General features: G+C 38.1%; 7 protein-coding genes across 7 annotated transcripts; 4 read left to right on the forward strand and 3 right to left on the reverse strand.

Moving 5' to 3' along the window:
- Positions 1-94: 94 nt before the first annotated feature.
- GCK72_018262 (uncharacterized protein) lies at positions 95-667 on the forward strand (the record flags this gene model as incomplete). The annotated part of the gene is made up of 1 exon (XM_003114471.2): positions 95-667. The coding sequence occupies one exon, from the start codon at positions 95-97 to the stop codon at positions 665-667; it is 573 nt and encodes a 190-aa protein (XP_003114519.2).
- Positions 668-1363: 696 nt separating this feature from the next.
- On the reverse strand, positions 1364-1834 carry GCK72_018263 (uncharacterized protein; the record flags this gene model as incomplete). The annotated part of the gene is made up of 1 exon (XM_053732464.1): positions 1364-1834. One exon carries the CDS (start codon positions 1832-1834, stop codon positions 1364-1366), a length of 471 nt encoding a protein of 156 aa, XP_053581377.1.
- Positions 1835-1974: 140 nt separating this feature from the next.
- GCK72_018264 (uncharacterized protein) lies at positions 1975-2358 on the forward strand (the record flags this gene model as incomplete). Its single annotated transcript, XM_003114508.2, has 1 exon — positions 1975-2358. One exon carries the CDS (start codon positions 1975-1977, stop codon positions 2356-2358), a length of 384 nt encoding a protein of 127 aa, XP_003114556.2.
- A 694-nt stretch (positions 2359-3052) lies between these two features.
- Positions 3053-4004, forward strand: GCK72_018265 (uncharacterized protein; the record flags this gene model as incomplete). Its single annotated transcript, XM_003114129.2, has 5 exons — positions 3053-3164; positions 3212-3414; positions 3463-3693; positions 3737-3815; positions 3865-4004. The coding sequence occupies 5 exons, from the start codon at positions 3053-3055 to the stop codon at positions 4002-4004; spliced, it is 765 nt and encodes a 254-aa protein (XP_003114177.2).
- Positions 4005-6018: 2014 nt separating this feature from the next.
- On the reverse strand, positions 6019-7539 carry GCK72_018266 (uncharacterized protein; the record flags this gene model as incomplete). The annotated part of the gene is made up of 3 exons (XM_053732465.1): positions 6019-6194; positions 7198-7386; positions 7431-7539. The coding sequence occupies 3 exons, from the start codon at positions 7537-7539 to the stop codon at positions 6019-6021; spliced, it is 474 nt and encodes a 157-aa protein (XP_053581378.1).
- Positions 7540-12944: 5405 nt separating this feature from the next.
- On the forward strand, positions 12945-16807 carry GCK72_018267 (uncharacterized protein; the record flags this gene model as incomplete). Its single annotated transcript, XM_053732466.1, has 10 exons — positions 12945-13127; positions 13473-13670; positions 13720-13802; positions 13875-14021; positions 14287-14852; positions 14899-15021; positions 15068-15804; positions 15856-16405; positions 16458-16698; positions 16750-16807. 10 exons carry the CDS (start codon positions 12945-12947, stop codon positions 16805-16807), a joined length of 2886 nt encoding a protein of 961 aa, XP_053581379.1.
- A 1093-nt stretch (positions 16808-17900) lies between these two features.
- On the reverse strand, positions 17901-18933 carry GCK72_018268 (uncharacterized protein; the record flags this gene model as incomplete). The annotated part of the gene is made up of 5 exons (XM_053732467.1): positions 17901-17994; positions 18043-18200; positions 18245-18513; positions 18562-18781; positions 18832-18933. The coding sequence occupies 5 exons, from the start codon at positions 18931-18933 to the stop codon at positions 17901-17903; spliced, it is 843 nt and encodes a 280-aa protein (XP_053581380.1).
- Between the last annotated feature and the right edge of the window lie 2766 nt (positions 18934-21699).

Consider the following 21699-nt stretch of genomic DNA (forward strand, 5'->3'; position numbering starts at 1 on the left):
TTGAATGCGATTGATTGAAGACTCACAAGTGAGATACTGTTGGTACAGTAGTCGTTCCTTATATACTAGATCCCACTCCAGAAGGCGGAGTCAGATGCAACCACTCTGTGGGGACACATTTCACGTGTTCCGACTGCCTCCGAATAACCTCTTCTTCTGTTTGACTAAGACCACGCCTCTCCACCGGAGAGTGCATATATGCCTCTCCGATTGTATTGTATTCTTCACAGTCCCTATCGGATTCTCATCTTTTGACATGGCTCGAACCAAGCAAACCGCCCGCAAATCGACCGGAGGAAAGGCTCCAAGAAAGCAGTTGGCTACCAAGGCTGCTCGCAAGTCTGCTCCAGCTACCGGAGGAGTCAAGAAGCCACATCGTTATCGTCCAGGAACCGTCGCTCTCCGTGAGATCAGACGTTACCAGAAATCCACTGAGCTTCTCATCCGCAAGTTGCCATTCCAGCGACTTGTCAGAGAAATCGCTCAAGATTTCAAGACCGACCTTCGCTTCCAATCTTCCGCTGTCATGGCTCTCCAAGAGGCCGCTGAGGCTTACCTCGTCGGACTTTTCGAGGACACCAACTTGTGCGCAATCCACGCCAAGCGAGTCACCATCATGCCAAAGGACATCCAATTGGCCAGACGTATCCGAGGAGAGCGTGCTTAAATTCCTATTCCGATAGGTTTTAAGATCGTTTCGACTCAATAACCCACCGAACCCAACGGCCCTCTTTAGGGCCACAAATGATCTTAAATATCCTACCCGTTTTATGTATACTTGAATAAAATAAATTAATTGTTTTTGTTTTCACATTGCTGTATTCTACAATTTGTTTGAATGAAACCTTCGGAATATGTTATCCATCCTTGCAGACACGTGAATCAAGAAAAGATTTCGAGTGATCAAAAAGAGCTAATCGGCTCAAATCACTTCCAAACTGTTGTAAAAAGATTCATATTGATGTATTCCCAAACATCAATTTAATGTGTAAATCTGTCATATCTATATTTGCTGGAGGAATCAGAAAGAAAACTAGAAGGAACATGTGAGAAACTCAGTTATTAGACTGGAAATGAATTCTTCGAAGATTCAGTTTTCTGTCGTCTTCAGATATGAGCTACATTTCGATTCTTGAGTTTCTCTGCAATAGAGAACAGAAAATCTTGTCTCTGAGTATCCACATTCCATTTTTTATACACGTCCCATTCGTCCAGATTGTTGTAATTTTCAAAACAAGTTTCACCTGTAAATAAAGAGTAAAAAACAATATATTTATTGAACAATGAATTAATCGGATTTTGGTATATATGTGGCCCTAAAGAGGGCCGTTGGGTTCGGTTAGTTTCGCTTTCAGCTAACAGCTTACTTGCTGGAGGTGTACTTGGTGACAGCCTTGGTTCCCTCAGAGACAGCGTGCTTGGCGAGCTCTCCTGGAAGAATCAAACGAACAGCGGTTTGAATTTCGCGGGATGAGATGGTCGATCTCTTGTTGTAATGAGCAAGACGAGATGCCTCGGCGGCAATGCGCTCGAAGACGTCATTGACGAACGAGTTCATGATGGACATAGCCTTGGAAGAGACTCCAGTGTCTGGATGAACCTGCTTGAGTACACGGTAGATGTACACAGAGTAGGACTCCTTACGGGCGTGCTTTCTCTTCTTTCCGTCCTTTGGCTTGGTGACGGTCTTGGCGGCTTTCTTGGCTCCTTTAGCAGATGGCTTTGGTGGCATGGTGAGAGATGGGACTTGATGACAAGTGTAAGGTATTGGGTTGTGTCTGATCGTATTTGAATTGTTCTCCGGTGGGGAGGCGGGGATTCTGTGGGGACACATCTCCTCTTCTTCGACACTCCGAGTATTCTGCCTATTCCTCTTCGTCTCAGTCTCCACCCACCCACCGGACAGATACACAAATAGGCAGTGGTCTCCTTCTATACCTCACAGATTCTACATCTACCAACTCATCATCAACCATGTCTGGACGCGGAAAGGGAGGAAAGGCAAAGACCGGAGGAAAGGCCAAGTCTCGCTCATCAAGAGCCGGACTCCAATTCCCAGTTGGACGTCTTCATCGTATTCTCCGTAAAGGAAACTACGCTCAACGTGTTGGAGCTGGAGCCCCAGTTTACCTGGCTGCCGTTCTCGAATACCTCGCTGCTGAGGTTCTCGAGTTGGCTGGAAACGCTGCCCGTGACAACAAGAAGACCAGAATTGCTCCAAGACATCTTCAACTTGCCGTCCGTAACGACGAGGAATTGAACAAGCTGTTGGCTGGAGTTACTATCGCCCAAGGAGGAGTTCTTCCAAATATCCAAGCTGTTCTTCTCCCAAAGAAGACCGGAGGAGATAAGGAATAAGAACCTTCTCCAACCACATTTACCGAACCCAACGGCCCTCTTTAGGGCCACAAATAGAATCAGAATCCATTACGATTTATGAATAAATGAAGTTTAATTGTTCTGTTAATTTTATAATTATCACATGGTGGTGAATGCACCCAACTGTTCAAATCACCATTTTCATTTGTATGTGAATCAGCGACAAATATCCCAAAGAGCTGAAAATACTAATCAAATCAAAAACACAAACCTTTCGTGAGTAGAAAAAAGCGCATGATCACAAACTCTATAATTAAATTTTCAATATCATTGATCACATAAAGCGCGTTTGATTGAGTAGTGAAAATCTCCTTTCCAATTCTTTGCGTTATTAAAAAAAACGAATTCAATTCATTTATTATTTAAAAAATGGAACATAGGGACTGTAGTATTCCAGCAAATGCAGTATACAGGTGCGCTTATTCTTCGTTTCCTAAAAATGATAGAAACTTTGATTTTGGTTTTCAGAACAGTGATGCATTCACTTCATATTATTGATGTTCCATTGTACATTGTCGTAATTATAGTGCTATTCAAAATCGATTCAAATGTATTTCAGACGTATAAATTTTACTTAATTTGGCACACTTTAATGTGAATTGGTGCAGAGGAAGCAATGATAATCTTTTATTGTTTTAGAAATGTCATAACAGAGTTTCATAATTGTTTTCTTATGCTTCCTGTTGTTCACTTACCATATCCATTATTGAGAGCTACAGGATACTTGGCTGATTGGGGATTTAGTGGATTATTCCAGTTTTACTTTTTGTCTGCTCTAATCATACGTGAGAATCGTTGCATATTATTAGTGAATTCAAGAATCTCAATTCAGAAACCGGTTGCTCTGTCATGGAAATGTTTTACTTCCGATATCGAGCCAGTGTTTTTGACTATAATGAGAAGAGGTTCACGAAGTTTGTAAAATCATTCACGCTTGCATTTCGATTTTTGACTATTCTGTTTCCCACAATAACTTTTGGAACCTTTTTCTACAGTATAAAACTTCAGGAAGAGTACAAAAAAGAACTTGCAATGGTGGGTAGTTACTTTCTAAATGAATAGTTTAAATTTTGAAGATTTCAGAAAGATCCGTCAATTCCAGAGATAACTTGCTATTCCTCTGTTCTTGTTGCCCCATTTTCAGATTCTGTCATGATTAGTACAATGGTCATGTGGCTAGGATGTATTGTTTGCACATTTTCAGTTATTCCAAGTACCACAATCTATCTGAATTCCCATTTACGTAATACTAAAAATATGTCGCCAGGAGTTGTCAGAATGCAGAAAATGTTGCTTTCTAGTTTGATTGTGCAGGTTTGGACACGATGTATTCCAGTTTCCGAGTAACCATTTTCAGACATTTGTTCATGGTATAATGCTAGGAGTACCAAATATCATGTTTGTTTACACAATATATTTTGGATCTGATCTTGAAGGTTTTTCCTGAATTTTTTAGAACCAAAGTATAAAATACAAAGTTTTCAGTTGCCGCATATGTAGCCTTCATCTGTTTGACATTCCATGGTTTTCTATCTACTATTGCTATGATTATATTCACAAAACCAATTCAAAATGGGATTTTGGAAGTGTTCAGATGTTCGGTAGCAAAGTTTTTAAGTTTTTAAAGATGCGGATTATAACGAAATGATTCTAAGAATATTAAATTATTAATAAACTTTTAACAAACTGTTTTACTCAATCCTTTTTCGAATATTTTACTATTCCCAAACACATCAGATCTTCCATTACATCTAATCAAATGACTTGGTTTCTGCAGATTTTCAAATCAGATCAACTTGTTTACTTTCTTTTTCTTCTCTCTTCTTCTCATCATTTTTTTTCCGATTGTCATTCCGCTAATTCATCTCAATCACCAAATTCATCTGCTACCGATCCCGTGTGCCAATGTTTACCACAACACAAACCGAGTCTTGTCCTCGTCTTCTTCGACGCCATCTTCACCTTTTCACGTTGTGTTCGTTGCTTCTGTCGTCTTCTTTTTCTTCTTTTTTTCTTTTTCATAATGTTAAAGTTGACAGAGATAATGATGATTTAACGAAGATTAATCGCCCCATTTTGAGATTTTTCTCTGATTGCATCGAATCGCAGATAGTGCGGGGAATGCAGTTAAGAAACCGAAAAAAATTGAGGAGATCGTAAATCACTTGGGTACAGTAAAACAAATGGGTAGCCCATGTTTCGAAAAGAAAGGGAACTTCACCTCAAAATCAGTGATCACCAGGAAAACGGAGGAACGTCGTCATCGGAGAAAATGAATTGAAAGCGATGGTCATTGAGATTTAGAAGAACAGTTCGCACTGATTCAGTTGAATTTCGTTTTGATATTTTAATTTGTGGTTGACAAGAGAAAGTGGGTGTATTGTGTTTTGAATGATAAAAAATGACTGATGTTTGTTTTTTGAAGATCCCTCTTTAATCACTAGAACACGAGTAGAGATAGCCAGCGGAAATTGACTGGCAACTAATTCGTCGCTGTTTTCAAAATACTCTTGAGGGTTTTTTGGTGAGCTTCAGGCTTCGGAGTATCTGAGTGGATCTTGCAGTAATTTTTGAAACGAATGAGTTGTTTGTTTTCGTTGTTTACTGGGCGCAATAACAATCATAACCTGGCACGCAGTCCTTTTCTTCATTCACAAAACTGAATTAATTATTTCAAAGCCCTGTCTCACAACTGATTCAGAACTGTTTTTAAGATTCCTAGTAGTTGTTTCATGGTGGCATATTCAACAATATCTTCTGATTTCTAATCTTGTAAAAATCATTCTCCCAGACACCCCAACCTGCCCAGAATAATGATAAGAGACAAGGATATATAAAATAAATCTTGTCTTCTCGACCAGTGCACCACCGCATGGAATATAACAAACATTTGAAGAGTCTCGCGCGCCCACCTAGTCATTCTCTCAATTCTCTATATATCTCTCTTATCATTTCTACCGCAAAGGGTGTGATTGGCGCATCCAATGAACCGCCGAACATTTATTATGAGAGAGAGAGAAGAAATGCTTTCACGTTGTTGCGTAGTATGTATTTACCAACCGTGATATGCGAATAGAACACATGCGAGGGTCAGTCAAGTCGGTTGCTGGACAGCAATCGCACAAGAAGAATAAGAAGAAGAAGGGAATCGTCCCCGACCTCAATTTTGCACACACATCGTTTTGCGCCGTCGGAGAAAAGATGCCGCATAGCCTTTTCGCCCCACTCTCTCGTTTTCTGTATCGATAAACGATTTAGAGAGAAATATATACATATATACGTACAAAAGTTCCTCACATTATCATTTGCCACGTCATATGTAGAAAGAAGATAGAAACAGTTTTCATATCATCATCTCTTTTTCTGTCCCTTAACGTCCCTCACCTTTGAGAAAAAGGGTCAGGTGACATAACGGAGAAGAAAGGACCGCCTCTTTCCCTTTAACTTTTTTCTCCATTTTCACATAGATGGATGAAAGTTGACACTTCTTCACCGTCTTCTTCGTTTTTCATCTTCTTACGACAACTACCACAACGACAGGCGAGGTTAAATGATACCATCGCCGACGACGACGCAACGAAGGCAGCATTCAAAATGAACTTCCGAGTAAATCAAAGAATTTGAGGAATGCCTCGTCTTCTACATACGAGAATGGAGGAGGACCGTCGTCTTCTCTCCCTCTCTAAAAGTGTCTTCAATCTTTCTGTGTCTCTCTTGACCGTCACTCTCTCTTCCTCTCTTCTGATTGCAATCGCTGACCTTCTTGTTATGGTCGTCGTCCTCCTGACTTGTCTTTTTAGGAAAATCAAGAGTGGCTGAAAGTTTTTTTTAGAGTACTGTGATTTGAGAAAACTTTCATCTCAATTTTTCGATTGCATTCTCTACTTTCCTAACTAAAAAAATCAAGTTGGCCATCTCCGTTCTAGTTTCAGTTTGGCTAGGGGGCATCCCCATTCCCGATTTGATTGTACTCCGACCGATAATTTTCTTGGATTAGAGGAGAAACTCATTACGGTCGAATACCCTTTGCAGACCTCTTGTTGCCTGATGACGTCTAGACGTTCACTTTCATTTTTCTTTTTCTAATGGCTACTTTTCGGTCACTTTTCGGTCACCCTTTCCCTCTTTTTTACCCAAAAATTCTTTTCTTATCACAACAACATCATCTGGATTCTTCGCAATGTTTTCGGTTTTTCATTGATTTCTTATCAATTTTTTCAGTTTTTTTCCAGCAGTTTATATGTCTTACACCGATGTTCTTTCTCCCCACCCATTAAATATTAAATGCCTAAACATACACTATCTGTCGCAGTTTTTCCGGGTTTTATACCAATGACGACGGAGAAAAGAGACCGTGTTTCGAGTTGATGTCTGTAATGTTTAGATTGCTCTTTTTTCTAACTTTCTAATATGAAAATTGTTGATTTGTTGTAAAGTTATGTGAAGTTTCTAAAAAGAAAAAAGGAGATATTTAAAATTGAAATTCCAGTCAGAAGAGCTTATTTCATAATTCTTCATGACACTCTCTCTAATTAGTTGTGCAAACAATAATTCATAAATCATCATTTGAATTTTTGAATCGTCTCAAAAAAGTGGATTTTGACATAACCCCAGATTTCTCGGAATTTTTCAGATTTTGACTTCGGACGAGAACTCATCTTACTAAATAATTTTTCGATATTTCGCTGAAATGGAAAAAAAAATGATAGAAAATCTATTTTATATCTCACGTTACAAACTCCATCCTGATCTAGAAAAAAGGAATTTTCAACATCACCTACCGTACCTGAGAGATTCGAGATCATGACCTATACCTACCACGTGGCAAATCCCAGTGGCCGAACACACATCCGCTCTCCAACATCGGCGCCTTCTTATTCTTCCTTTTCTTCACTTCTTCTTCTCGTAAAAGATTCGATTGTGGGCGCAGATTAGACGGTTTTCGACATCTCCCTTCTTCCATCGTCGTCATCGCCCTGATCTTCTTTCCTTTTTCTTCGTCGTCTTCTTCGTATGAATGTGTTGAAAATATGTGCGTATTGGGGCGCTACCATTCACATTCACATTCCGATCGCATTTCGATATACACACTTTTTCCACTCCGCCATTCTTCCATGTTTCTTTTTTCGGTTGTGTATTTTTTTTTTGTTTCCGTCTCATAAAATAGACATGTTGATGATCCGAAAAAGAGTCTAGACTCTATCCGGGACTGTAGCATCTTTTCGTTCGCTTTCTCTCTCTCTCAGGGGCACCATCACAAAAATCCTCAATGCAAACACATGTTCCCCAGTCTTTTCTACCTCCACTATTTTTCATGTTATTTCATTTTTCACTTTTCTCAAGATAGAGACCACAGTGAAGCATTTTCGGGCTTTTTCGGGTGCTGCTCCATCCCAATGCTCTCTTTTTTCCTTAAGAACAAACACGCCTGGCCTAATGTTTTTTGTACTATTAATGACGTGGTGAGACCGAAAAGGATGCGAGTTTAATCTTCGAAAGAGAACAGAAAAACGATGCTTTTTTGGTTTTTTCGCCGTTCATTTTTTGCGATATTTTGCATCTCTTTTTTCGTTGTTTTCTGCAGAAAAGGATGATTCCACAGTACAATAGATTCAACTTTTTTTCGAATCAACATTATTTTTCGATGTGAAAACATTCAAGTGTTTTTTCTGGAATACTATAATCTTAATATTTGTTTTGAATACAGTACTATTTTCAAATTTCCATTGAGAATTCAATGAATATTGCAGCTTTTGAATATTCTGGTGACCGAATTTTACTTGTTTGATATTCCGAATTAAAATACAATTTTTCATTGATTTTTCTAGTCGCAAAAGTTTTTCGTACTGTAGCTTAAACTAATCCAAATATTCTAGATGCCTTCCGAATCTCTAGTTTCCTCGCTTTCATAACGCACGTAGATTCCAACGATTCATGTTGACAAAATGTAACTTTCTGATCTAATTTTGAAACAAACTTTACATTTTCAAATTTTTGAAGATCAAACCGGAAATTGCTTTCTCAATATTCTGTGCAAAAACACAATAATCCGTTCATTTTTCAAAAACTTGACAACAAATGTCCCTCCTTCATCACTTTTTTTTCTCTAATGAGTCATTCAATCAGGCTTAAACTCTTATCTTTTCCATCTCTACAGTCTTAACCCTTCTTTTCTCTTCTTCTTCACTCGCTGGCGCCTAAATTTCTGTTCTTTTTCATTTTTATTTGCTCTAAGAGACACACTTTGCAATCTGTCAATCGACATGAATACCAATCATTCCAGAACAGTTATTTTTTAGTTTCTGGCTTCTTGCAGTGTTTTTTCGATCGAAAAATTTCCCATTTTGGTTCATTTTTCCTCTCTCTATTGATCCCCATTCTTCTTCTTTTTCATCGTTATCATATGAAGAATCCCGGGTAGTCACCTTTGTGTGATGGTATGTATCAGTCCGCGCACCCCCTTCTTTTCAACAACGTCTTCTGATAGAAACCGGGAGTCTCTATAGAGACATTCTCTCTAACATAATTTGAATATCTTCTCCTTCTTCTTCTTCTTCTTGATATTCTTTATCACCTCCTCCCTTCCACTTTTCTACAAGAAATTCCACTTGGCTAGCCGTCGGCGGTTGGCGGTGGCGGTAGATCAGATCGTTTACAAATCGGCAGAAAAGAGAAAGAAATGTCGCTTCGATTCGATTCGATATCACTTCAAATTTTTAACAAGAAATAGAAAAGGAGATTGTTAAGAGGAGAAAATGAAGGGGGATCAATAGAAGAGACAGAGACTATAGAAGAATCCAGTGATGGAATAAGAATCAGAATCAGAATGAAAAGAAGACTTGCAACACATACAGGACGGGTTCTAGTTGATCCCCCCATCTTTTCTCTCTCTTCTCATCAACTTCCAATATCCTTTCCACCAACCACCAGCACCATCCAACCCCCTTTTTTCTAAATTCGTCACACCAACTTAGTCAAAAAACTTTAAACAAAACGCAAACCCAATATGAGATGGTTATCTCACTTACAAATCGCCTAAATCTTCATGAAAATCTCTTGCTTTTTCTTTTTCACACATCATCACATATCGTTGTAACTTTTGCATATGAAGAGGCGCCGCGCCGTACGAATCTCGCTTCTGAATCATTTATGAATATATGAATCTTCTTCTCCTTCTTCTACTCTTTTAACACATTGTTGTACTATTGTTATACTTTTTCTTCTCCGCCAATCAACATTCAATAACTACTACTACCACTCCTTTTCATTTCTTTTTCATTTCTTTCGGTTCCGTTGCGCGCGCAGTTTTTGGTTAATGATGAGGAGAGATGATGATAACATCTTCTCTTTTTCTTCTAAAAGAATTTCTTCGTCACAGTACATGGTTGATTTTGATTTGATTGATCATGACAAAGATTAATTTTACACTTTTGGGTTCCAAGTTTCTTTATGCCTCAAATCTGTCTAGATACATATTTGTTTACTACGCTGAGAAGGTTTGTGTTTTCGAATTGGTGTAGGTCAACACGATTCTAGATTTCTAGAATTAAACAACGCTCATCTGATTGTTTTCTGACCATGTTTACTACGCGTTTCTCTCAGATTCTATTTCTTACTCACTGCATTTATTGTATGTCTTTTTTTGTTTTGTTTCGGTCACTTTTGAAGTCTTATAATGTCTTTGATGCCTTATATTCTCATCACCGAAATAGTTTACCTGCATGAAAAAATATTTTTCTTTTTCTTGCAACCACACGTTTACTCTTACAGTAACATCATGAAAACTCTTTTTTCTCTCTCCGGAAAAGTTATTTTTATTTCAAAACAGTCAGACACAATAAATCGTATCGGCTATTCCTTCAAGTATATTTTCATACTGCTTTCTATGACACATCTTCTGTAAACTTTGAGTGCATCCTCTATTTTTTCTCTTCATATTTCTCTTCTCTCTCCCCAATTTTCTCTCAATTTCAATTTTCCATCACACATCAAAACTTAAAAAACACCCGAACCATTGCTGATGATTACGTGAAAAAATGGGTTTCGTATACCTCTGTTTGGTACCTCTTCATCTCTCATTGTCTCTCATTCCCTACCATATCCCATCATCTTTTCCGTTGTCTGCTCTCTCCATGGTATGTACAGTTCGTCGTAAGACACTGTCCAAGAGATTCTAAGACGCAGATGTCCGAAGGAATTTCTTGTCGAGTTAGACAGAATTGCAAGCGGTAGAGACCCAGAGACATCTAAAGTCTTCCTCTCTCTTTGTCTTTTTCTCTCTTTCTTCTTTTGATATTTTCCTCTCGTATGGTATGCAATGCAATACAGAAATGTTGTGTTTCTTATCCACCCATCCGTTTTTTCGTGTCTAGATATTTCTATTCGCCACATAGTAATACTGAAAATTTGAACTTTTGAAGAACAAAAAAGTGAAGAATAATCTGAAAACCTAGACTCATACTTTGTCCTTCAATGACGCTCTCTCTCTTCCAAATATTTTACGACACTTTAACAACCCATCGTCTTCGTTTTCTTCACCTTTTCTCTTATTTTGCCTTTTCAACCCCATTTCCCCCTTATTTCTATTTCTTTTTCCAATTCTAAACCATCAAGCAGAACCATTTTACATTCCTGAACATTCCTTCTTTTGGTGTTCAAATTCTGACCGGTCCTTCATATTTCCGTACCTTCTTTTTTTCTTTTTTTCGTGTTCTTTGGCATGAAACAAACAAAATGAAAACGGATGACCGGAAACGGCAAATTAGTCACTGTACTGGCATTCTGATGGTGTCTGACAGACGGGCGGCGCATTGATTATGTGTATCACAAGATATTGGTATTTATCATATACTTTAACCACCTGATTAGTAGAAGGTCATGTACCTAGATATAAGATTCCAGATGATACTTTTCAGTTCTTCTTCTTCTTCCTCTTCTTTTTCCTTATCTCTCTTCTAAACATTCCTTCTCTTTTTTCTCCTTTTCTATCGTTTACCCCCTTGTCAACAAAATAAAAAAAACATTGATTGATCATCACATCATTTTCTTTTTCTCACATTCTCTCTTATTTGATTACACCCATTTTTAGTGTCCTATTGTTTGGAAATATGAAAACTCTACTCATTAATGATGTGGGTGTATTTGTCACGTCTACTATGCGTTTTTATCAAGTTTCTTTTCGTTTCCTGTTTTATCAGAATCAAGTTCGATCGTGATTTTAGGGGATAACTTTTTGAATTTTTGTGAAAGATAGAATTCAAGTATGAGTAATTGTTTAGAGCCCATCTCTGAAAAGTATTATCTAGAAAACGTTTTATGGCACTCGCAGTTATCAGTGATTGGAGTTGTAAAACTACCCTCAGAAATGAGAAAAACTTTTTGAACCGAGCGTCTGATAAGTTCACGGTTTCAAGCTTTAACTCGTATCTTCTTTTTTTTGGCTTACGCTTCAAATTTGATACTTTTGACTTGAATTTCCGTGCTGGTTGTGCTTTTTTTATACTTGAGGTCCAAACAATTTCAGAAATTTCTATTTCTCTTCTGCTTCCATTTTTCATTCCGTTTTATTAGGTTTTGAAATTTCTTCCGTCCTTCTGCTTCCGTTTCTATTTCAAAAAAAATAGCATCACTTCAAAACTTTCTCACTTCCTTCTAATGAAACATTTACTTTCGAATAATTTTGAATTTTCCAAAATTGTCACTCATTTTCCAGGAATTAACTGATTAGAATCAGAGGTTTGATAACTGATTCATGCTCTCAAACCAACTCAATTTGTAGAAAACTGTTTGGTCCTTCCGTGCGACAATATTTTATCTCATTTTCTTTTCCTTATCTGATAACACCTTCATCTTTTGATTCTTGGCATCTTGCCACCCCTCTCACTCGTATTTCCCACACCATCTCAACCACCAAACTTCCATATTTTTTGTTATCACGGGCACCGAAATTCCAATTGTGATAACGGGGTATTGCGGGGGGAAAGTGGAAAGTGTATATGATGATGACAATGTATTCCTACCCATTTCCTCCAACATTTTTCTTTCACAATCTCTTTCTCTATTCATTCCATTATTTTATCGAGAACGAAAAAGTTTGAGAGGAGCAAAGGAATTTTCCAATTTTCGTTAGAGCAAAACGCCCCTCAAGATAGGAAACAAAACCGCAAGACTAGAACTGAAATGTCACGAGAAATGAAGATGAAAGAAGCTTTTACAGACAAGAAATGAATGGGGGAAAAGTTGAAAGGATTGAATTGTTTCTCTGAAATTCCTAGAATAATATCAACATGTTGGTCAGGCGGAAGAAATTCCTCTTCTTTTTTTCGTCGAAGGCGTATTTTCTCTTCTCGATTTTTCTTCAGTTTTCATGTCAGATGATCTACCGTTATCATCTTCTCTCCCGTGACAATCTTTATCACTTAATAGTTATTAAAGTTACCAGATATCCGTTTATTTATTTATATTTCAGAAGTGTGAAGAACAGCTACCAAAAAAGGCATTCAATTCAAAAAGGCACCTCTACCTCTATGAGTCTTTTAACTGTTCCCCTCCGCTTTCTCCAATAAATGGACTCGCCGGGCTCAGCGCGCGGCGACGTCTCCTCACGGCTGCCCGTCCATCTGCAACAGCCATCATCATCGAGTTTCTCTGATCCAGAAGTCTTCACGTCTACCCATAACATCCGACCGGGACAGACGTTTGTTTCAGTGCAAACCCTCACAAAAGAGTCGTTCCATGTGGCAGTTAGTGTAAGTATTTGACTGTTTGAGGGAACGGAAAAATCGGTTCACGTCATTACATTAAAACTTTTACTTTCGATTTTACAACATCTGATGTATTCTATGAAAAGTGTAGTAATCTTAACCTTATAGAAATGACAACTAGAACATGTGTAACATGAAACCATTACAGTATTCCAAAGTTCTAAAATCACTGAAATTCCAAACCAAAGAATCAGAATGACTCAGAAAAAATCAGACAATTTTCCAGTTTCTCCCAAATCAAAAATCGATCAAATATAGAAAAAGAGAGAAACATTCATCATTTTTCCCTGAAATTTTGTACTTTTCAATTGAAACTATTCATGTTTTCAGTCGAAAACCAAAGTACACGACGTCCTTTGGAAATGTGGCGAACGTCTTTCCCTATCAGAAGACAAATTGTTCGGTCTAGCATTTCGACAACCAACAGAAGGAATCGGCGGTGATCAGCCACGTCATGAGTATTACTTTCTTGATCCTGCAGCGAAAATCATGAAGTATGCTCACAAACAGCCACGTTTTGCTAATTGGGTAAGAAGCCATTCCTTCAGAATTCTTTGACTAATCCTTGTGTTTTCAGCATTCAAAGTCAAGTGAAAATCGACCAATTCTGGTTCTCTACTTTCGAGTGAGAGTCTACATTGATCAGGTTGGATTATTGACGTAAGTTCTTCTTTTTTTCTAAATTTGTTCATTTGATGAAATAATTCACCCATCCTTCATTTCTATTTTCAGGTGTCCAAAAGCACGAGAACATTACTATCTGCAACTGAAAGACAACTTTCTCGACCACTGGGCGGGGAGAAATAGTGTGTCAGAAGAGAGGTGTTGGTACATGGCTGCCCTCGCTCTTATAACGGACAAAGGGACGGACTATCTCGGGTGAGCGTGTGGTGTAGTGGTTGTGTGCGCGCTTATCGTTCTCGACTGGGCGACCCTAGACTGTTCGATACCCGCGTACAATAGGGGGTTTTGCAAAGAATCTAGATCGATGATGAGACTTTCACGACGGTCTTCCGATGAAATATCAAAGCTGTGGATATCTTTACGTGAAGCTGAGATCCCATTTTTAATGACTTGTTGCATCTCGTAGTTTATAGACTATCAAGTTGTTTTGTATATTCAATTGAATTTTTTATTTTTTCAGGTATTTCCGTGCGGAACAATACTTTCCGTTATGGGTGATAAACGAACGTGGTCTCGAGTATATTCGAAACAACTTACCCGCCGCATGCGAAGACATTATCAATGAAGGACGCTACAAAGCGATGGAAAAGTTTATGATCGAGGCGGGAAGGTCACCGTTCGCTCTAAACTGTCATTTGTACGGATTAAGAAGGCATAAAATGGATAATACGGATAATGCGGTGCTCGGAATCAACGCCAAGGGCATCGAGATGTGTGACATCGGAGAGGATGGAGACAGAATTCCATTGAGATCATTGACATGGAGTCGAGTGGCAAAGCTATCTTTTAATCGGAAGAAGATGACTATAATTGGATCAGATGGAACAAAAATGTCATTATATGCACAGACAGAGCATAAAGCAAGATATTTATTGGAGTTATGCAAAGCAGTACATCAAACGTTATTAGTTATGTCACATCTTCATGCAACTATGGCACCACCTCCAAAGCCATATCTAGAAATGTCAGTAGATGGAATTAGTACGTCATCGACTAGTGGAATCGGTAGTGGAGATCATGACAAGGGTAAGGTTTTTTTTCAGATAACAAATTTGAAATGAATGATTTTCAGATAGTGATTCTTTGAGCAGTGCATGCGGTGATCGGTGTCATGGCTCAATGTCTTCGAAACTCCGTCTTAGAATCAAAATGGATTCGAATCTCGACGTGAAGATCGAGAAGATGGAACTGGATCGTGAGTCTTTTTTCAATGAGCTGGGTAGTAAAGCATATATTCTTAGACATCCGACAAGAACGAGCAGCATCTCAATCCAGCAAAGCCAGTGACGAAAGTGAAAGGTCTCGACTGGAACTTCGTTATCAAACCTATCATCCTGCACACGAATCATCGGGTGCCACGTCTTCAACATATACCGTGACCACACCTCAAGACACAACTACAAGACCGTCTTCAATGGATAATGCCTCACAGACAATAGAGTCGGGAAGCACTAGAAGTATAGTGGATGTTAATTTTAATAATAAAAATAGAGAGCGACATGAGTCATCAACATCGACAAGTGGTACACACGTGGCATTTTCATCGAAAGATGTGACAATGCCAACGGAAAGTACAGTAGTAAGCAGTTCAATAGCAATGAATCAACCATTAGACACCGATACAACTCAATCAATAAACGACCGATTACTATCAATGAGTGCAAGTGATTTACGAGCAATGGCTGAAAGATCGTACTCTCCACCAGCTCAGTGGAATACGAATGCTCCTTCGACTGGAAGTTCATCACCACCAGAAATGATGCCGAGAGATAAAATGACAAGATCTGAAACAAGAATAGATTCTCAATATCATGAAATGTGGTTGAATCATCAAATAGAAGGATTCAACGGAGCAATTGGAGGTACTGGAGGACGTTTTGTGAAGAAGAACTCTGCTGGAAACAGGAATGCGAATGCTATCAACAGAGTTCATTCGATGCCAAGTCACTATCATGTTAATGGATATTATAGGAACAATGTAAGTCTGAACGTTGCAGATTACATCACTCTGAACCATATTAATTTACAGAATCAAATGCTGAGCACATATGAAGACGCCGCAATGCATCATGGACCAACATCATTAACCCATGCCCATTCTCTTCATGTTCCTGGAACAGTTGCTCGTCCAAGAAACCCTCCACCATACGAGTTTCCAGCTCCAGCAACATTTGCAGTTGGACCAAAGCAGTCGTCATCTCCACCTCCCCAAGCCATGACCCAAACTCATAATCAAACAACATCATCTGCTGCTCCAGTTCCAACTGGTCCTCTTCCTGCTGAAATCGCTGGTGATCGACAAGCATCGTTTCCACCAGCCAGTGTCACTCCAACACAATTTTTAGAAGAAACGGGATCATTTTCAACGGAGAAAATGCAAAATTATCCATTGATTCTGCAATTGTTGAAGGAGCACCGACAAAGTCAAGGGCAGTTGAATAATATTCCGAAAACAAGGAATGGAATGACCAATGGATTTTATGGAAATTCTCCAGCTGGAATTCTGTCTCATAACCGAAGACCGTCGTCGTGCATTGATTTGAGCTCGTTAGATGGTGGTGTAATTAACGGAGGATCTTGTAAGTACTGCTGTTTTTCCGAGACTTTCACATTCCAATTTAATTTTTTCAGTCGTTCTTCCAACCCATCGCGGTGATTACTTCCTTGATTCTGCCACGCTTTCGCAGAATCTTCATCTTCCGAGCTTTGTACCTATGATTGCTTCAACCACAACAGCATCTTCAACCACAATGACATCTTCAGTTATTTCCACACAATCTCATCAGCCACAACCACATCCAAGTCAACAGTTGCACCATCAGCAAAGTGTAAAGTCAACTAATAACTTTGCTAGAATAGAACAACATAATGGGTAAGTCGTTGGATTTCAGAATCTGAAAAGTTTAATCAGTCCTAATTTCAGCAACTTGATTCTTCCACCACCTCCACCATATCAGCAACCACAGCAGTTGGTCAACTAGATATAGAAAAATTATTAAATCGACAAAAAAGTTCAAGAAATCATCATCATCATCATCATTTCAACACGTGGTTCTGCAATTCTCAGTGATTCTTTTCTATCTGTTTTTTCTTTTTTTCCCCCCAGCTTATCAAATAGTTCGCATAGAAGACTTGCCCCCAATCCCCCTTTTTCATTTATTGCATATTATTTCTACGGGTGTAGACGCGAAAGTTGGCTCATTTTCTTTCCTTTTCAAAGCGCACTTTCTAACTCTCCTGTTTGAATAATACGCTCCAACTCCACCATGTTTTGTGCTCAATTCAAAAACCATGCTCAATGTCTCTCTTGTTATTTTTTTGCTCTCTCTTTTTTCTGCTCACTCTCTGTACAATTTTCGTTTTTCGTTTTGCTCTTCTCCCCACAAAAAACCTTGCCATATTGGTGAATTGCCTCTTCGTTTTCTTTTAATTTTTTGTGTGTGCGTGCTCATTTCATTTCCTTCCGCCGTTTCCCATAGACATTTTTCATGTGTTCCAAAACCTTCCAACCGCCTTTTTCTTCCACGTTTTTCTGTGTGTGCGAGTCATAATCATCAACGAAACCTCATCATAAACTTTTTGACGATCGAAGTGTTTTTCTCAAGTTTTTTAACTGATATACAAATGGAATGATCAGCGACATTTTAAAACATCAAACGTCGGTTAGAATTTACTAAAAAAGTCACAAGGCAGTCTTTGATGGTCAATTTGATCGCGAGCAAAGTTCACTACATTTACGGAAATTCCATCCTAGAGGAAGTAGAAAACTGTAGAAGAACTCCAGACAAACATATTGAATTAGTGATTTCAACTAGTTTATGGAATCTTATCAGAAAGTAGAATCTCTTTCAGATATAGCTTCTTTTGATAACCTGAAAAAATGAAGTTAGAACTCCAGACGAGTTGGTCATTAAGAAGAAAACAGTACAAAGCACATTTGTTATTCATGAAATTATACGTTTTATATACATAATTTTCAGATCATTATAAGTTGAACCAGTTTTACTATTTCGAGAACGGAGATCAAATCACAGGAAGATTATTATTATAGTTAGGGTTGAATATTGATGAATTCTAAATACTACTGTCATCATCAATGACTACAAACGGACGATGTGATTGGTGAGTTACTCTTCCCGTTTTCAGAATTAATCCACTGTTTCGCCATCTGAAATTTATGAATATTTCTATCAGATTCACAATATTAGACACATACTTATTCTGATCTCGGTATTCCTTCCGGCTGGTGCAACAAACGTCATGTGCATGTTTGGAAGTGATGAGGAAGTAAGCACAGAAAATTGAAAAGATGAAAGCAGCAATTAAAAGCATTGAGCCAAACATATGAATGTAGGTGGCGATTCCGAGGCGTTTCTGAATTGAATGAATATGACATCATCTCTCGAATGAAAACTCACATATATTGGGCCAACGGATCCTCTTTCTCTTCTCATTAAAATGACATCTTGGTGTGGATCGGTTTGATCTTTTACGAACACAGGTTTCTGATTGAATGCAAAAATATATATGACGTCAGCTAATAGAGAGCAGGCTCCTGTCATGAAAACTCCCACGACATATAAAAGAGAATTTGGTGGGAAACATGGAGAACACGAGCCGATTAGAATAGAGATGAGACCGAAGACAAATGTGAATACAGCAAAGAATATGACACCTTTGTGGTGAGCTGAAATTTTTCTGTGATATCTTTTGGATGGTATCGACTGTAGCTTACGTAAGAATCTGTGCAGCAAAAGCTCTTTTGCCTCAGCATCACCCTTTTCTAGAGCAACTCTCAATGTGGCTTGAACAGAAGAATCCATTTTGCTATCACATCTGTCACCTCGGAGTTCTGCTTGAACTTCATGAAGAGGGATCAGAGTGTCATGATGAACAATACAATCCCACCAGAGACCATGATGATGAGATAAATGGGAACGAGGGAAGTCGACGACCTATGGAAAATTTACTTATGAAATTAAATACTCCTGCAGAAATCACTAACCTCCCAGAGTGGGCTGAATAGAGAGAATGCAGTGAGAATTAGACCAGAAACGATTAGAAATATAGAGGTGACTAACAGGAATTTGTACATAATCAATGGCATATTTTGAATTCTCTGAAAAGTGTTCATGATTAAAACGACGAGAGAAGGGAAAGTGAGAAAAGTGCAAAATGTGAGAATGGGAGGAGACGTGAGTTTCGAATTTCAAGGAAGATCAAGTGGGTACTTCAAAATGAGAGTGAACGGAAGAATACGTTGAGAATAGAGGAAAGGAAATGGATTATCCGGTAGAGAAGTAAAATTTAAGAGAGTGATACTTATAGGATTGCAGGAACAAGAGTTTCCAGATTCTTTGAGATTTTTGATCACCAAATACCAGTATTTTGAGAAAAGACCCTTGAGTAAGGATTGATAATTTTCATCACAATTACATTTGATTCAATCTTTCACAGTGAGTCATATTACCAGTTATAAGAAAAAGTAATAACGAAAAGTGAACACAGGTGGCACACCTAAATGCATTCCACTATTGCTTTGGACATATTTAGTCGGTTATATTGTTCTGGAGAAAATCTCGAATTTCTTCAAAACAAGGCTTTTGTTAAATGAGTGTTATACAAAAACAAAAAAATCTTTTCTCATCTTTTGACTCTTTTCTTTCTCTTTTTACTCTCTTCTTTGTTTCCTAATTTGTGAAAAAAGATAGAGGAAGCGAAACTTACAAAAAAGGAAGTATTCATAAGAGAAAGAAGTTGCTGATGAGAGAAAAGGGAACTGATGAGAATGATGATGATGTGCCGGATTGGAAAGAAGATATATTTTAGTGGGGGCATCTGGGAATCTGCACGTCTTCTTCTTGGGTATCCTTAGGGAGGAAAAGAACAGTTTGAGCGGTGCAGAAAAGAGATTTATTAGGTGTTGAGAGATGAGGGAGGTCCATTTGAAATATTTGGTCAGCAAGATGTGAAGATGGTTGAGTAGAAGGCTTGTTCGGTTGAACTCAAGAACTAGAAGATGTTAGAACTACAATCTAATGCTTGATGAACGTTAGACTAAGAACGAGACTGTTTGAAATTATGAAGCAGAACACTGAGTACATCCAGCTGATCCTCAAACAATTTGAAGAATTGGTAAATTACGAAATGCTCAATCTTTTTCCGTTTACCCCAAGATGTTATCTGGTTTTTGATAGACAGACGAGTGTACGATTGCGACATTTTTGACACATTCTCCGGAAGAAGACGAGAAAACGAACACTTGACATATGGTCAGTTGGATGGACAATGATGAAATAGTAGACTAACTGCTTTGAATTCGAGTTTTGAAAAGAATTGACATTTCGGATTTTGAGCAAAAAACAACAAAGACACTTGGAAATTCTCACGGAGAAGAAATTGAGAAGTAAGTGCTCATAGAGCAGATTCAAGGGAATGACGTTGAAATATCTCTAGATGATCATTCGAACTCGAATCAAAACTGTCGATCTTTGTTACTTTGAGAAGATCTCTAAACCTCTAATTTCTGAACTTCTGCAGGGGAAACTCGAAAAAAGTCTCGTCGAATTAGAAAAGTTTGTTTTCATTTTCCCCTTTTTTCTATCCGTTTTTCAATTTCTTCCGAATTAAACTGTCAGTTTCAATTGACATGTCCGTATAGAGGTCATCTTTTCAACTTTCTAGTTTTCTAGACTGCAAAAAGAAACGAGGGTCGAGTTTTATTGGAAGAAAAATGCCAGAAATGAGTTAGTCATGTCTTTGATAGGATAATAACAGTGGGTTCCAGGAGAAAAGAAGAAAACAAAAACACGATTATCCATTGTTATCGTGTTAGCTTCCTGGAAAGATTTGGGGTTTCTGCAATAAAGAGAATGCAGAATACCTTGAAAAAGTAGACAGGATAATAAAAAGAAGAGAGATAACTAGACAAAAAGTAGAACTTTTTCTGAAATCAGAATCCCAGTTCTTGAGAATTGTTTCAAAATGCAAGAGACCTTGAGAAAAGGTGAGACAGGGGATTTTCATCTCATTTCGAATGCATGAAACCTCCTAAATTCTAAATCGAAGAAGAAAAAGAAGGCGCACTTTCTGCAAATTGTTCTCGAAAAAGGGGGCGGAGTCTCAGGATTTCCATGGAGCGACTAAAAAATGATGAATGCGAGGAACATTTGTCATCAAGACAAACACAAAAAAAGGCGAAAATGATGGAAATGAAGAAGGAAGAAGAAGAAGAATTGGCGGTGAAAAACGGGGGATATTGTTTGTGCTGGTAGAAATAGAATAAGAGGAAAAAATGGGGAAGAGAAGGTCCCCCGGAAATAAATTGAAGAGCACACGGCTTCCGCACTTTCATTAATCTCTTCTTTTTTGTGCTCGGGTATTTTAAGGGATCAGAAGAATCATAGAAACTCTGGTGCGAAAGAACGAACATCAGGTAGACTATTTTTGGAAAAAATTGACTAAAGATTATCACAATACTAAATATTGTGTTTAAATTTTCTTAGATATAGCATAAAAGAATTAGAATTAGAATTTTCGTTATTTGGGCTGATATTTGAATACGGTTGTTTCTCACTTTGAACTATTTGACCTCTTAAAGATTCTTCAGACATAACGAAACAAAAAACGAAAATTCACACGATGTGATTCATTTTTGCATGGAAAGGCGATGTCTTGATTTTGAAAAGGCCCCTGGATTACCATTAAATTATAATTGAACGTTATGCTTACGTCAATGAAATAGTATTCAATTTTCCAAGAAATGAAATCTGAAAAAAACGAAAAAAGAAGCCTTGATCATCAAATCTTTTCAGGGAGAAAACAAAACACAACCCAGAAATGACCGACAATCGGTTACCTTCAGCTGTAATTC

The sequence above is a fragment of the Caenorhabditis remanei genome, chromosome V, assembly GCF_010183535.1.
Source record: "Caenorhabditis remanei strain PX506 chromosome V, whole genome shotgun sequence".
In the NCBI taxonomy this organism is placed as follows: domain Eukaryota; kingdom Metazoa; phylum Nematoda; class Chromadorea; order Rhabditida; family Rhabditidae; genus Caenorhabditis; species Caenorhabditis remanei.